This window comes from Crotalus tigris, unplaced genomic scaffold, assembly GCF_016545835.1.
Source record: "Crotalus tigris isolate CLP2741 ecotype Arizona unplaced genomic scaffold, ASM1654583v1 scf7180000017754.2947050, whole genome shotgun sequence".
Taxonomy (NCBI): domain Eukaryota; kingdom Metazoa; phylum Chordata; class Lepidosauria; order Squamata; family Viperidae; genus Crotalus; species Crotalus tigris.
In genome coordinates, this window is record NW_024096616.1 from 1,377,967 (window position 1) to 1,395,189 (window position 17,223).

Genomic DNA, 17,223 nt, shown 5'->3' on the forward strand with positions numbered 1-17,223 from the left:
TGAAAGTGGGTCCAGAAATAGTTGTCGGTCAGAATGCAGAAGCATTTTGGTTGTCCACAATAACCCACCTGTTGAAATCACTTCTTGCTGGCCGTCTTCTGAAGCCAATTCAAAATGTTCACAGTGGCATATAAATGCTTACATTGATCAGACCAAACTACTTATTGGGCTATTTCTGTATAATTGACCATTATTCTAGGGGCAGAAATATAATTAACACCAACAGCTGATTAGGTTTTTCCTGTGGTGGGGCTAACATGAATGGATTTGCTAGAGTTATGATGCACATTTTGTCATTATTGTGATTAAAAATGAAAGTTTGCAGATATTTCTGTAATAATTAAGAAAGGAAATGTCTTTGTTTTGCTTTGATGGCCAAATATTCAATTGCCATTCTGCAATAATGTCTAAGCATACTTCTGTAGAGAAAACATCTCGGAGTCTATTTTATTTCCTATGATTGAAATAGAATTCTTTATTGGCCAAGTATGATTGAACAGACAAGGAATTTGTCTCTGGTGCATTCGCTCTCGGTGTACATACAAGCAACAGGTGATAAATCATGATCATAATCATAATACAATCATCATGAATCATAAGATACAACACTCAGTGATTGTTATTGGCAACAAAAATGAAGTGAAGATGGCTGTGGCCAGAATCATTTAAAACAATCAGCATAAATCATAACAACAAAGTGATAGTCATAAGATGCAAAAGGAATAGTTAATTGGAAAGATAAAGATAATAATAATAATACAGCCCTACTACATGGTTTGATATCCTAGGGCATAAGATAGTGTTGTGGGAATTAGAAAACACAGGTGTGTGTGTGTACATACATGTACAAAGATCCATGTCTACTTGCTTACCATTTGTCCAGGATAACTCCAGGTATAACGAATCAATTCAATACCTCTTACTGTACATGTCACAATGATATTTTCGCCTTGTTTCAAAATAGTTTGCACTGCACTGATAGAAATGTTGATTAAGGATGTAGGAGAAGAAGAAACTGTGGAAGAACAAAACAATGAATAGGAAGAAAGTTAGCTCACACCAACTTATATAGAAAAACAGTTGCAACAAGCTCAATCAATATGCGGCTATCTCAGTGTGAGAAAATTGTTTTTTGTTGGACAATTTGAAAACTCCAATATTAAAGCATAAGATGTTAACACTGAATAATAACTAGCCCAGTACAGGACTACAAGAAGAAACCCTAAGTGGAGTGCTTGATGCACTCTGTGTTTGGTTGTTTTCTTGAAGATGTTTCATTATCCAACTAGGTAACACCCTTAGCCTGATTATGTTACCTAGTTGGGTAATAAAATGTCTGCAAGCAACAACGAAGCTCAGAGAGCACCAAGGACTCCATAGTTCAACCCTGAGGTAGATACATTCTCTTCTATTAGAGCCTAAAGTCTTAAAATCTTGTGGAGAACAGGGCAAAGGCCTTGGCCTGGCACTGAACTTAACCACAATGGAGATATGAGTATCTTTCTGCTCTGGCAAATCAACAAGGTGACCTGATGTGACCAATCCCTCAACTTCAGATTGAGAAACAATCAGAAAAATAAATTCACATTATAATAATCAGAGAAATGTCCTATATGCAAAGCAGCTTAAATATTATAGCTTGGATCAAACTGATCAGCCTCCTATAACAAACATATCAGCTCTGCTCAAGTGCCAAAGAGTAGTCCATCATTTTGGCAAGTAATGATCTAGCTTCCACTGCAACCTGTTCACTTCTCAGTTGTTTAATGAATGTGCTCTCCTTGAAAACAGAAGTATTTTTTTCTAAAAGAAGATGGATCATTTTGCAAAGCTTGCCCAAGATTTTTAGTGAAACAGATACATAAGATCTGTCATTTCCATCCACCAGAATGATGTCAGAGTCTGCTTTTTCAAATGAGCATAAGCATTTTAAAAAAAACAAAAAACAAATAGGGCTTCTCTTCTGTGTGGCATTCCCGTTGTTGGGTGGCGCAGAGGCTAGAATGCAGTATTGCAGGCTAATTCTGCCAACTGCCAGCAGTTCGATTCTGACCGGCCCAAGATTGGCTCAGCCTTCCATCCTTCCAAGGGCAGTAAAATGAGTCAGATTGTTGGGGGCAATATGCTGACTCTGTAAACTGCTTAGCACTATGAAGCGGTATATAGGTCTAGGTGCTATTGCTATTGCACCCCTACCTAAGATGATGTTTTCATTCAGAAAACCCTTTCTGCTCCACACACTGGCTAATGCTATGTGTAATAGTGAAAACTTGTAAATATTGATCAAAGATTCACCTTGGAGGTTGTAGACATAGAATGTTTCAGATTCAAACTCTTCATCTTCTATTGTTGCCTTGCAGATGTAGGTCTTGTCTTCGAACTGGCCTTTAAAGCCTTGCTGTGGAAAATACATTCCAGGGACTGGATCATTAACCCTCTTTTCATAAAGAGCTACTGTAGCATTGGGATTTGTCACACGGCAAGGAATAATGACTTCATCGTAGCCTGTGCTGAACACAAACGTGTCTTCTTGGGTGCTTGGTAGGAAAGGCATGGAGAGATCTATGAAGAAGAATGGAGAGAAGCTGATTTGGTCATCGATTAGATTGATTGCCTCAAACAGCCTCCTAGATGCAATAATAAGGGATATATTACTTGTGATCAGAGCAGCTCAGTATGGAATGGGGAGAAGGAATCCAACAAAGATTTTTTTTCTCGGCAGAGACGTGGCTTGGTTCCTCTCTCTTACACTGTTGCACAATATAATAGATGTGTGTGATGACCCAGGGCCCCGCATGGAGGCAAAGCAGTAAACTGGCAAGAGAAACAGTTCTTTAATAATTGCCAGTGTTCCCCAAAAGCTCCCACATATGCTGGCAAGCTTTCAACCAAAGCGCTCTCTCTCTCTCTCTCCCTCCCTCCCTCCCTCCCTCCCTCCCTCCCTCTCTCTCTCTCTCTCTCTCTCTCTCCCTCTCTCTCTTTCCTTTCAGCTGCCTCTGGCTGCAGGCAATTTCAATACAGCGGGAGAAGTATACAATATCCTCAAGGCCAGACAGAACCAAATGCATGCATACAACTGAAGCATAAGTTACACGATTAGAAGTATCAAAGTTATGCAATCACCAATACCTGGTACAAAAATGTAGATGGCCTTTTCATCCAGGACTTGATTGTCGGCACAGGAATATTCACCTGTGTTTAAACCAGTCAAGTTCCTTAATGTGAGGGTGTTAAAAAAAATGGTGCCCCTTTTCTCCAGGACAGTGTCTAGTTTGGTATGCTTGTTGTCTGTTTTCCATAAAACCTCATTGTGGCCTGAACATTTCAGAGTAAAATCAGTGTAGAGATTGAGGACAACTTCGTGGGCACTGGGAGTGATTTCCAGGGAGCTGATTTCTTTCACACCTTTAAGAGATAATTTGGAAATCAAATTAGCAAGAGACAGAACATAGGGGATAGCAGAAGAGTGTGCAGAGATGAATGTAAGGACAGGGATAAAAACAAAGCAACATGTTTCTGTATAATCTAAATATTTGAACTGCTTGAAAAGCAAAGTCATTTTTCATTTGGAGGTAGGGGCTAGAAGCCAGCCAGTCATTTGATTAAAAATGAATGCATAGTCATGAATGAAAAGGTCTTGTTTTCCATCTAATGCCTTTTCCATCTAGGAAGAGCCTGAGATTGGTCTCCAGCAGAACAATAAATTATGAGTAATTGCATGATGTGAGTATAATTCAGGCATTGTGTACAGAACTGGAAAACTCCAGTATAATAAGGATATTTTTTCTTCCTAGAACATGGCATATTTTGACCCATTAATTTTGACCCTTGTTACTGAAGTGTCTGCTGTGATTTGTGTTGAAGAAATCTAAACAAGCTAAGGATGTGAAATGAAAATGAAAATTGCCAGGAAATCCATGGGAAATGATACAGTAGACAGCATTTTCCTGAATTGTTTCCTACAAATCTTAACAATGTGCCTCTTTTCTCCGCTGGCAGTAGCACCAGGCAAATACCTTACCTCTTTCAAAACCTCCACATCCTTTCTTAAATACACTTCTTACAGTTGAGTCACTAACTAGAAGATAGCTTCTCTTTTTAGATAATCTACGCACTATATGTTGCTGATTTGCAACACCTGATGCAGACCTTCCTTATCCAAGACTTCTTTTTCCTTGCAGATTACAATCCCAGTTCAGTCATCATCACCGCAAACATCTGAACTTGTCACCTTAGTTAGTATCCCTACTGAACTTCATATGGATACTATTATGCAGGAGCACACCAAAAGCATCATGTTTATGGTCACACTCTTACTCTGCCAGATCCAACAGTTGCCCATACTGTCCTTCTCCTGCAGGGTCTTTGTTGAAAAGGGGGCTGATAGAGGGGCAACTCAATAGAACATATCAGCTGAGTCGGTCACCAAATTTCAACCTGAAGAGCATAAATTAAAGACAAGCAATCTGTCCATGTAAACTAGCAATTTGCGTACAAATAGGACAGTACCCAAACTTTTAAAAAGCCCCACAAAGAGTTCCATCTGCAAAACAAGTGTTGCAATGAACTAAACCAGACATTGCAACCACATAACCACTTACTAGGATGAATTACTGCTGTATTCAAACTACTGCTGTTTTTAAGACTACACTTGCTCAGATGCATACTTCTGGTCAGATGTCCTCACAATGAGTAACTTCACAGAGTTGTAAGTTTACAGAGTAACTTTAGAGAGTTGTAGAGTCATGTGCAGTGAAGAATTTATCACTGCCTGAACCCAACTGGCTGTCACCATCCTGGAATCTTTCACCAACCAGGAAGAACAAGATCTAATTGATAGTGGTTGCACTGAAGGCATCAAGGACCCTGTCCACTTCGTCAAGTCCAACAGGATTTGAACTGTTCTCAGATAAATGTACAAGATCTTTCCCCAGGTATCTCACATGGATCTGCACCACACATGGGTTCCTAAAGATGATCACCTGAGCTCTCCTGTCCCTGGAGGGACTGGATGACCCTGAACAGGGCTGCTGAAGGACACTCTGCGGATGCAATGGGGTGGATAAATAATAAGGTTTACCACCACAAAGTAGGCCTTAATAGTGGCTCTAAGTGTATCTAGTTAGAGTCATCCTTCATTTTCCTCCAGCAGCATTTTAACCCTTTTCTGAACCTTAAGCTCCTCTGTGAACCATGGGAAGAGTTGTGAGTGATGGGTCAAGAGAGGTCATAAAGACATGACCCTGTCCAAACCTTTGGCTGCCCTGTGAATCCAGGATGTTACCAGAGATTTGGCAGGAATGTGCAGCAAAGCCCCAGGATATTCTCCAGTTCCCTCTGGAAGCCATTTTGGATCCATTAGTTGCCAGGGACAGATTGCTCGAATGGGTCTGGCCTCCCTGTGGAAGGGACAGCATAAGAGAATCTGAAGGCCAACAGGGCATGATCTGACCATGAAAAGGGGAATACCAAGAGGTCCACCACTAGTCATGTTGCCATTACTCTGACAAGCAGATCATATCTGGCATGTGACTATTGTCCTGAGTTGGACTCAAGATGATTTTGATTAGGCCCATGGCTGCTATGGTAGCCACGATCTCCTGGATGCCTTCCAAGGCCAAACTCACAGGTGGCAGATTGAAGTCCCTCAGGACCATAAGCCTGGAAAACTCCACTACTAACTCTGAGTTGGCCTCCAGCAGCTCAGGCAGGGAGACTATTATTCAAGATTTATTTGCAAATAAATCTCCTTCTGCTCGTTGGGCATGAGACCAATCCTCAAACTGAGCACATAAAGCTTCCAGGAAGAGACCTGCATCCGCCAACTCCCTTGCGTGTTCACTGTTCAGGTCTGCCACCCATTCCATGGCTTCACCCTGCAGCGTTGCAGTCACTTCCACCACCATAGTCCACTGTGAAGGGTAGAACTGGGCATATTAGTCCAGGTGGCTGATGGCCTGGCTGAGAAACAGTGCTAGGCGGTCTGGATCCCCATCAAATGTAGCCTGCAAGGGCAGAGGACCCCAAGACACACCCTGGGGCCAAAATCCCATGGGCCACCTGGAATCCTGCAATGTGCCATTGGCCTGCTGAAGGTTCTGACCTCTAGAACCTGGGCCCCGCTGGGCTGATGGACAGGTCACTGGAATCTGTCCCTTGGCGGGGCCCCACCAAGCCCCAATGTCATACTTCCTTCCCACGATGTCTGCGGTTGTTTGGCCGAGGCAGCCAGGGATGAGCTCTATTCTAAAGCTCTCACCTGCAGGGCATCGCATGCATGACTGGGACCGGCATCCAACTTGAGCTTTGGGCTAGCCAACCAGAACCACATTTGTGACATCTAAGCTGGCTGAGACCCTGTTCACTGCCAGCCCACAGCCTCAGCTCCAACCCCCCAATATGGCCATGCAGGGGCATCCCAGAATCTGGCCTCTCCGAATCTTTCTCGCAATATGTCCATTGTGTAACTTCCCAGAGCTGTAGAGTAACTCTACTCCCCTTCATCATTATCGGTCAACCGCCTCTCCCGCCACTCAGTGAACTGGGTCTGGGAACGCCCGGCGTGGACAGTTGGTGGGCCGCAGGGCCGGTCACAGCCGAGTTCTGCCCCCACTCCCCTGAGGAACCCATCTCCTGCACCATCTCTGAGGCCAACCGTGCATCAACCACTGGCATGTCTGGTCTGGTCTCACACACCATACCGCTGGCTGAGTGCTGTCTTCCACAGCCTCTGGTGTTGCCACATCTGCCACAACCAGCTCTACCACTTCTCCCACATCCACTGTCGGCTCAGTACCCTCAGCCATCTCCCCTGTACCTGCACAGTCCACAATCAGGAACCACCAAGGAAAATGGGTAGGGACAGAAAAGAGGAGCGCTGACTTTCTGTCAAAGGTCCCAAACCCAGACCTGAGTCCAACAGAAACACAGTCACTTTGGGACCAAGGAAAACTTGGTTTATTCAGGCTGGGAAAGTAACGACACACTTTGGCTTATGAAGTGTTAACCAGCAATCGCAAAATAAAGTCAGCAATGGGAGCTACCATCTCCCAGCGCCCTAAATAGATGGATACTGTGTTCCGCCTGGACCCGCCCCCGCCCAACTAACCACCATCCAGAGTGATATTAGGAGCAATCATCCCACAGCAGTGTCCCTCTTCTTCTAGCAAGCAGCCTGTCTGGGACTCAGTCATGCAGTTTACAAGCCTGGCAGCAAGGAAAAGCAAGGACCAGGAACAGACTCAAAAGCCCCCGCCGTTTTCTCCTCCAATCAGCTGTTCGGCAGACCACCAACAGCTGAACTGGCAAAACAGGAAGTTCCGGCCGTCCCCTATCATTTTGCATGTTGGCTGGGCAGCAGCCGGCTCCTGGGCCTCCAGAGGGCTACCGCTGCCCAGCTGAGTCCCCAGCATGCCACTGAAGGCTTTTGCCATTGCTTCCAGCAGCTGTCATTGCTCCGTCCACCAACGGAACCCCCCCTCCAGTTAATGTCAAACCCTGCAGCTCTTAACGGATCCCATGAGCTCAGCTTCAGGAACAGGTCCCATAAACCCAGCTTCCCAAGTTTCCCAGCCAGAAACTTGGGAAGAAAGGCCCCTGAAGGTCAAAAGAGATTCTCGAATGACTACTGCCATCCTACTTCCCCTGCCCTACCCTTTTGGCTGGTAGCAAAGCCTAACCCAGCTAGGCACATCTCTGAGAATGGAGCCACCTTCTTCCGGAGTCAGCCAGGTCTCAGTGATGTCTGCCAGGTCAGCTCGCTCCTCCTCAATAAAGTCTTGGATGAGGGAACCTTACTAGTAACTGACTTGGCATTAACTAGCAACAGCCAAATCACAAGGCCTCAAAGGGTTTCCAGAGGCTGAGAGTGAGCTCAGGGCATCAGAACATGGTACTAAGCATCGGTGGCATCTTTTGATGCAACGGCCTGCCCTATGGCTCCCATAACAATCAATGCCTGTCACCACCTTTATGTGTTGCCATGTCCAAGAACCCCTGAGATGATCTTCCCTCTCCAATCTTTATCTCCTTCCTTTCGGAGTTTGCCATTCCCTTCAACCATTCACATTCACTCACTCATACACCTCCAGTTAGTGGATTTCTGAATACAACTCAAAGAAGCTCCTCCTTTTAAAAAATAAAAATAAACAAATGCCCTTAGCTTGCTTTTATTTTTCCCACATATAAATAGACTTTGGACTGCTCTGCAGAATATTCTCTTCAATCATAGTATTCTCACCCTGTTCTTGACTGTTATTTTATTTATAAATTCAAAAGACAAAAAGGTATAATTATTGCAGAAATAAAACAGGGTGTAGAGAAAGTCAGCAATGGAACTTAATGAAGCACTAAGATTTAGGGATAGGATTTAAGAGAGCAACAGTGGCAAAGCTCTTGGAAATTGGAAGCTGTCATGTTGACCCAGGTTCTGCATCTTTATTTTATGAGTCCCCAGTCTTAAGGATGTCTCTGAGACAGCTTCTCTAGCTGCCATCTTTCCGTTTATTTAACAGACCACTGCAGGAAACCCATACAACTTTCAAGCTCCTAAGATGATCCCAACTCAAGAACTGCAGTGTCTCTGTGTCCTGGCAGTGCCCAACTGCTCTTTCTTTCCTTCTTTTGAGAGAAGGAAAAGAAGATGGGAAAAATATTAGGAGTTTAAAGTAATCTGAGGCCTGCTCTCTCTTTTTCCCTCCCCCCCCCGGCACCTAATGAATCCTAGATTTGTCATTTAAGAAACAAAAATGCTTGTGGAAGTTTCACAGGAGCATTTTTTTAAAATAAGTTTTTATTAAGTAAACATTTAAAAACAGGTTGAACACAGTGTGACTTTTCTGGCTGTTATTTTGCCATACATATTATACCATACACCATATACCATATATCTTCCTAGCCATTGATCTTTTATACTACTTACATATTGCATTTTATACTATTTACATATTAAACAATAAAAACGTGATCACCAGGAAAGTATCAAACAATAAAAGTTTTAATAAAAAGAGACCGAGCTTTTGCTGGCTCCTGCCAACATCTTCAGGGTATATACAGGTCAATGGGAGAAACCATTTATAAACAAGCTAGCATCTGTGCTCGACTCCTAGACCTCGTGATGGGTCCTGGCCGGCCAATCATTGTCCCCATCGTAATCCCTATAAAACTAGGTAGTTTATCCTTGCTGCCCTTATCCACATGTGCATTAACACTTACTCCCCCATTTCTCTGTGCCTGTAAATCAGGAGGGCATTTAGTCCTTCTCCAGTCCAGCACACGTTCATCATCATCAGGTTGTTTCCTCCTCCCTCTTCTTTGGGGTGTTCCATGCGGACGGATCTCTTCCCCCCTCCACCCCTTTGACGTCCGTCATCATCATTATCATATCACACACTCTCACCATCTAACATTCCTTTCGATGTTCTCACCACCACTACTTCTCACAGCGTTCGTCCTCCCCTTTTTAATGGCCCCTAACTCGTTGCGGGGACTGATCCGTAGTTCCTGTTGTCCGATCACCGAGACAGCAGGTGCTCTCAGGGGTAGCTGTTTCAATACTCCACCTGGTCGATATCCCTCGCCCTTCCCCCTCGTAGGTCTCGATGCAGGTCTCAATCCAGTGGCCATGCTTTCACTTTCCTCCATTCGTTGCACTTCTCTTCAAGAGCGTGTGGTCATTCCTAAGGTGGGAAGATTGCGGTTACTTTCTCCTTGTGTGCCCTTGGGGGGTATGACTCCCTTCAGATGCATCGGGTTCAGCGGAGGTCCCAACTCATGCATTATCGTCCCTCCGCCATTCAACGTTCTTACCGCTTTCCGTGGGTATGGATGCATCTCTGATGGATAGGTGCACAAGCTGGCAGCCATGGAAGCCTCCGCAGGAGTGGGGGGGTTGGTACAATTCCTCAAGTGGCAACTACGTTGTATTCCAATCGATGTGCACACCGTCTTCTCTTCCAAGCATCCCCCACGGTACGGAGGGATGTCTAGGTTGTTGAAGGTTGAATCCTTGATGTCGATGGGCTTCTTCATTCGTGACGGGTGCGTCCCTATCCTCGCAGCTGAGGGGCTCTTGGGCCGTCGGTCACCAATTTCTCGGATGCTGGCCCTCTCCGGTGGAGGGATAAAATTTCTGTTATTAAATCGTCTTCCCCATGATGGTCAGGTACACGCTTCCCACGGCCTCAGCGCCAAGTGCGCTGGTCACAGGTCCACATGCCGATTGATCGACTCTTCACCTGAGAGCTAGGCTTCCTTGAGTAATCTGCCACTTTTTGTGATGTCACTGGCAACCACCCTTACACCGTCGAAGTCAAACTTATGCCCAGACTCCATCATATGTGTTAAAATTTGGGAATACTGCTCCCCTCTTTTTATGGCCAGCTTGTGTTCCTGGATCCTTGTTTTGACCCTTTTTGAGGTCTCACCCACATAGTTACTGGGACAATCATGACAACTGATCTTATATATGACCCCAGATTTTTCCGCAGTGGGGAGTGGATCCTTAGGTCTCATGATGCATGAGCGTAACGTCCAATTAGGTTTGTGTGCCACCCTCACATTGTAGGGTGCCAACAACCTAGCTGTGGCCTCTGAGACGTTACTAATGTAGGGGAGGGTAACACGTGTCGTCTGGGATGGTAAGGTCCCTGTCTGTAAACTATTAGGGGCTCTGGACACTGCACCATGGCGTTTGATGAACTTAGTTGGGTACCCATTATGCCTGCAGATGTGGAAGAGATGTTTTCTTTCTTCCACTCTGGCTTTGGCTGTATTGCAGTGGGAGTCCACTCTCTTGAAGAGCGTTCTAATACAGCTGACTTTGTGGGCCACCGGGTGATTGCTGTAATAGTGTAAAACCCTATCAGTGTGTGTGGGCTTATGGTAGACCTTGGTCCTCAAGGTTCCATCTGGTTGGCGATGGATCAAGACATCTAGAAATGCCAACTTACCCTGGTCCTCTTCCGTAAACTGTATGTCCGCACACACTGAATTAAATATGCCCACAAAGTCAGTCTTCTGACTCCTTTTAATGACGACAAAAGTGTCATCCATGTAGCGGGCCCAGAACTTTGGATGATACTGGGCCATCGCTACGTGCTCCAACTGCTGCAAGACAGCCTCGGCTATAATGCTCGAAATTGGGGATCCCATGGGGGTGCCCTTTATCTGCTCATATGTGATGCCCTGAAACGTAAAGTAAGTTTTCAGGCACAATCCCAAAAGATCCACAAGGTCATCAGGGCAGAGAGAGTCCTGGTGCTGTCCTGGTCCCTTACGATGGAGAAAGTCTTTAATTGTTGTGACAGCTAAATTCTGTGGGATAGAGGTGAAGAGGGAGACGACGTCAAAAGACACCATCACCTCATCATCCTCTATCCTCAGGGACCTAATTCTATTAATACTATTTATATATTTATATACATATTTACATCTATTTATAACATAACTTCCATTTCCATTCTTATTTCATATTCTTTCTGATCTCTATTTTACGCTCACTTTGAGGTTGGAAATCTACACTTTCTCTCTTCTACACGAACTTTCTCTGTTCTGAGAAAGGAGCATTTTTCGTAAGGTAACCTGCATCTGCTTTTACCTATACTCATCAAACACCTGCTAGAGATGTAGAAGTCAGCTGAGAATGTTTTTTTTTTATGATCCTGGTCTCATCTTTAGTAAAACAGACACTGCAATTAGAAAAAGAGAATCAGATTGTCAGAGGTAAAAATGGGGATTGTTAGAATTCCTTTTTGAATTCATGTTCCTACTGAAACAAAGCACATTATTTTCAACTGACTTGGATCCAGAGAAAAAGGTATTTTTTCAACATATACAGCAGGGCTCCTCTCTTTGGACTTCAACTTTAATTGATTATATCTGACACTACTACTCTTTGGGTGGCTAACCAAAAATGGTGATCAACATTGAAGTAATTTTCATGGAAATCCATGGGACTTATATATTAAGTGGGTGCTGAATTGGCTGACTTTTGTTTAATATAATAAATTCTGTAAGCTTGAGTTACAGAAGTGGTGTGTGTGTGTGTGTGTGTGTGTGTGTGTGTGTGTGTGTGTACATGCGTGCACAAGGCAAAGTGCATGTTGCAGCTTAGAAGCAAATACTATTTTTTAAAGATTAAGATGTCAAAGCTACTGTATATTGACAATGTCACAAAATGTGATTCAGGAGAATTTCTTTTTTCCCTACATGAAAGATAGCCAATCACAGCCTCTTTCTGTACAAAGTGGAAGTTTTGTGAGTACTTTACATAGAAGCATTTGTACATCCATAATATGCCCAGGTGTTTGCTTACTTGTGAGAAAGAGGACCAAGAAGACTAGCATCTTCTGAAAGAAAGCAGGCATCGTGGCTGTCAGTTCTGTTTCATGTAGTACTCTGTAAAAAGAAAACCAAAACCAGTGATGCCATGGCCAAGAGTAGATTAATAAATATTAATATATTAGAGCCATATTAATTTAATGAATATTAAATTAATAACTAATTAATTGGAGTTGTATATGGCAGCCAAGGTAGTGGCTATCCGCTTTAATGGAGAGAAGCAATCGGCAAACAAAATTCAAGCTAACCTTGCCTTTAGTTTGAAAAATCACTATTGGTGTCAAATACCTCCACAATGCAAATCTTTGCACTTGGTACCGATTCAAGAAAATAGATGACGTTTCTTGCTTTTTATCCTCTTAACAATATTGGTTTAATAGGGCTTAGAGCTCATTGTTGTGGGAAGAAGTCACAAAATCCAAGCAGCAGCTTTAAGCTTGCACAACTTTAGTTTTGGAAAAGTGCTGGCACTGAATCATAACCACAACATCCCAATGTAATGAGATAAGAAGCATCTTGTGACCACTTTTCATAATTTCTTATGTCATCTGAGGTCAATTTACTTTACAATTTGGACATAGCAGCTGAATGAGTTGTATACCTACGAAAACCACTATATTTTACTTTTTCCCTTTTTTGTATGTGGTGATTCATGTTCCGAGTCCCACACATGTTCTCTAGATGGATGACAACCAATGCTACTTATTTGGGCTATGTAGACCTTTGGACTTGAAGATAAAGAATTGTTCCATAGCATACTCTGAAGTCCTTTTTCCTGTCTTTGAAACAGCATGTGTGTTTAGGTAGGTATACTCATATTTGCAAAGTGCCCATAAGTAAATGTTTGTGGCATATTTAAGTTCTACTTCCACTTTATAAGTGAAAAATTGAGCATCAAGAAACTAGAGTGAGCAGATTGCCTTCTCAGGTAAGGCTTTGAGTCTGTATCATTTTCCCGATGGAAGAACACCAACAGAAAAAGGATTTGGGGAAAAAAAATTTGCAACATTCTAGGAAAGTCTTTTGCAGGTATCCTTACTTTTGAAGGGAACAGAATAAAGAACTTGTGATACCATCATCTGATACTTTTGTTAGTTCCTGTTATCCCAGATTTATTGCCATGCAGGCAACAACTTATGCCTCTGAGATTAGCTTTTGTTTTTTTAATGGGGTGCTTTAATTTGCAACATGACTGAAAAACATGATTCTGGGAAACTTAGGTGGATCTTCGGGCATATTTAGTTGCCTTCTCAACACAGTTTCATATCCAAATCTAGAAATACAATAGGGTTGTGAGGCTCTGTGTTGATTCTACAAAGAAAACTATATTCCGTTCCCATTTAACCACAGCTTCTACTGGCAGCTAAAAACTGTACAAATGTAATGGAGGGTACAAATCCTTCTACTCAAGAAAATTCCTCTTAATTCAATGTATTAAAGTTTTTCACATCTCCTTCAAAAGATATAATTAAAAAGCTTTAAAGCTTTACTTTGTTCCCACTAAACTCAGACATCGGAGGGGATATAAAGTCTATTAGATGACATTGTATTGACAGTTCTAATTATCATCAATACTACTGGGAAATATGTTCATTCCTATGCCTCTGAAAATTATGGAACAGACTATCTTTTCAATCCAAGCACAGAGATGGGAATGTGGAATGAATGGAAAGCATGTTATTGATCATGAATTCCTATTACTATCAACTATAATAACATGCTTCAAACATCTGTTCCAACTGTGCTGATCCTTATTATGCGGATGCATCATGCAGGAATGTGAAAGCCTGAGAAACACTGGAAAGACCAATAGGAATTACAGCATTTTGGATTTAAAGGCAAAAAGGTGTTCCTTGAGGAGTAGCTGGATGATCCCTAGAAGTTGCAGACAGCTTCTACATGCTCCAAAGTTCCTACCTTTTTGCTGTGAGTTTGAATTGTTGCATAAATTTAGAGATTATGCAAATTACAACAGATGGCAGCATGCCAGGGACTATCCATATCCATAGAGGATGATTAAGTTGATGTCAGCAACATCATGATATCACAACCATTTTCTAGATGCCCCAAAGAGATAGAGTTGTGGCATGACAGTATCTTAGAAGCAGCTATTAAAAACAGTAGAATTTGCTTGGGAAATAAATGGCTGTCTACTGCTAAGGGGAGAAACTTTATGGTTTTGAAGATTAACCTGAAAATTATCTGTAGCTAGGAAGGGGCTACTTGCCTGTGAGTTTAACTCTTTCTGTAACACTTAAGCAGAACTTTTCATTTTGCATAGATCTAGATGTCCTAAGTTGTAGCTATTTCTACAACTGGATGTCTATTTCTTTAAAAAAGCAACTTCCTTATGCTTAGATATTGGTACCAATATAATTCAAACTGCACACTGCACTAATGGCCTTGTGGGGTAATGTTTATTTTTCAGGAATTAAGGAATAGCAACAGGATGAAGCACAAGTAGAAGAGTGTGTAACCTTTCCCAGTCCCAACTGTTCTCCCTGAAATTCCATGTTAATGCAAGAAGAAAACGGTATTAAGCAGCCTTTAAACTTGCTTAATAAATGGTGATCATGCTATTATCTTACTATTTCCAACAGTGGAGTGCACTACACTGTCTAGGTTTGGGGAAAACTGAAAGATCACAAGGATACAAACATTTTTTTGATTTTCATGGAAGTAAACCAGGCCCAAATTTTAATGCAAGAGTAGAATGTGGGTGGTAGCTATTAACCAGGGCATGCTCCAGCCTGTTTTGGTTACATGCTCAGCACGCTAAAGAAATGAATTCTTAAATGATGTGTGATCATCATCTATTTTTGTCTAGCTCAGCTTGAATTAATTGATTTACCAGTAAATCCCAATGTGTTTCTGATTTATTCAGCAACTTTTTCCCCAAAGCCTTGGGATTCTTTCTTTTCCTGCTTTCCCAGGTTTTGTCTACAAGAAGAATTTGCTTCCTGTTTATTTAGCTTTGGGAACATTTGTGTGCCCTAAATTGCCTAACTGCATCTACATCTAAATCCACTCAAAATAATCCTGGTCTAAAATAAGCTTTTTATTGTACAGCAGCTCAGAGTTATTTCAACTATAATCTGAATTTATGAACAGATTCTATGTTTCCTCCTAACTTTACCCAAGATAAAGTTCTACAATGTTATGCCAGATGAAAGAATATCTATTTCATTTATTCAAAACAAGTTTGAATACTACTGTTGATGTTTTCTTAGCTGATGAGTTTAAGAAAAATAGTAAGTTATCACTAAAAAAATAGAACTGTTGAATCTTCACGATCATTGTTCAACAAAAATGAACCTCAGGCAGCATTAAACGGATACTAAAATTTCTATATATGTAGAACAGCAGCAAATTGTTATGTTCTCTGTTCTCTGACATAACAATCAAAGTCAGATTGGTGCCAAATAAGTTTAGTGGGGACGATATTGCAGGTTTGGTTTACCATTATCAAAAGGATAATCTCTCCACCTGTCCAACCATATATGGTGCAGGAAAGATAGCCTTCCCAAGTGACTTTGACTAGCTACAGTACTATCTCTTAAGATCAATCTTAGGGGACAGTCTGAACAGTCCATTCTGAATAGGTGGAACACACTTGCTAAAAACATCTCTCTCCTTGAGACCCACGCGTGTGATTGCAGAAAGTAAAAGAAACAATGCAATACAAACCATTAAGAAAAAAGTGAGCTATATTATAGAAAAGAAGAGGACATGGCATTACAGATGTGAATTGAGCAAGCATTAGCATATTTATACTCAGAGACAATATAAAGAAATGTTTGTAAGAATAAGCATCAGTTGTGCTGATCCTGACACAGATTGTACAAAGGTATAGCTTTCTGGTGTAGGTTGGAGTTTAGCTAGAGTTGCCTTTAAGTGCCTCACTTTTTCCTCTAGTAATTCACGTAGTTTACATTTGTTCAATTTCGTTTTTATGTAAAGAACCAACTTGCCCAAACTGTTATTTATCAACTGTATTTGCTAATAAAACTGATGTTAGTTATAATTGAAGTTACAAAAATAGTACAGAGGAATGGAAGCATCATTCTTTGATGTTTTGGCTGTTCTGTTTTTTATCTGTTGCAGTGGAAGGCCTCAAGTATGCAGAATGTCAGACAATGTGGTTTTTAAAAAAGGTCCTTACATTCAACTTCTTCTTTTTTACAGTTTTGACTTGGTGAGAAAGACATCAAAGTGGTTTACTCCTCTTATGAGAGCACTATCTCTTTCTTTTATGAGCCCCTTTCCCAGAAAACTTCAGCGTGTCACACTATCCACAGAGAAGCAGTATTTCCAACACTTGAAAAAAAATGGCTCTTTCTGTCTACTCATGGTATTTATATAAAAGGTTTTAAAGCCTAGTCACAGAATCAGTGTTTCATTCAAAGGCCATATGGATTCCATCAAATGCTGCCTGTTTGACCTTGCCAGACAGAATACAAATAATTAGCGTCACACATTTGCATCTGGAGATAGGGAGGCATATCAGGGAGTTGAGGTTGCCTCTGGATAAGCAAGAGATGATAACAAGGGGTTGTAATGATAAACAGTACTTGAGTTACCCTGGGAAAAGAGAATTGAGAAGAAATTATTGTAAGAAGATGGCAAGGCTTGCATGCATGGCAGAACCAATGGAAACTGAAGCAAAGCTAGATAATGTGTGCCTATTGATGACTATGCTAATATTATCAGGCAAATATGGATCTTATTAAAGCAGAACTTTTTTTCTTTTATCTCTTTAGGCATCTTTAAGTGTCCCTTTTTCAATTTCAATCAGAGGGTGATCAGAAGATGAATTTGGGCAAAAACATCTTTTCTTATTGTACTATAATAACTTATAAATAGGAAGGTGAATCTCACAAATCT

General features: G+C 41.8%; 1 protein-coding gene across 2 annotated transcripts in view; it reads right to left on the reverse strand.

Annotated features, from left to right (window-relative positions):
- The window catches only part of PDGFRB (platelet derived growth factor receptor beta), a 95,195-nt gene that overhangs the window by 37,321 nt on the left and 40,651 nt on the right, over positions 1–17,223 (reverse strand). For both annotated transcript variants that reach the window (XM_039340875.1, XM_039340876.1), the window contains 4 exons: positions 12,314–12,396; positions 3,130–3,405; positions 2,296–2,562; positions 873–1,015 (listed from right to left, as the gene is read on the reverse strand). In XM_039340875.1, coding sequence (XP_039196809.1) covers positions 873–1,015; positions 2,296–2,562; positions 3,130–3,405; positions 12,314–12,365 — 738 coding nt within the window. In that variant the 5' untranslated portion in view covers positions 12,366–12,396. The remainder of the gene's footprint in view (positions 1–872; positions 1,016–2,295; positions 2,563–3,129; positions 3,406–12,313; positions 12,397–17,223) is intronic.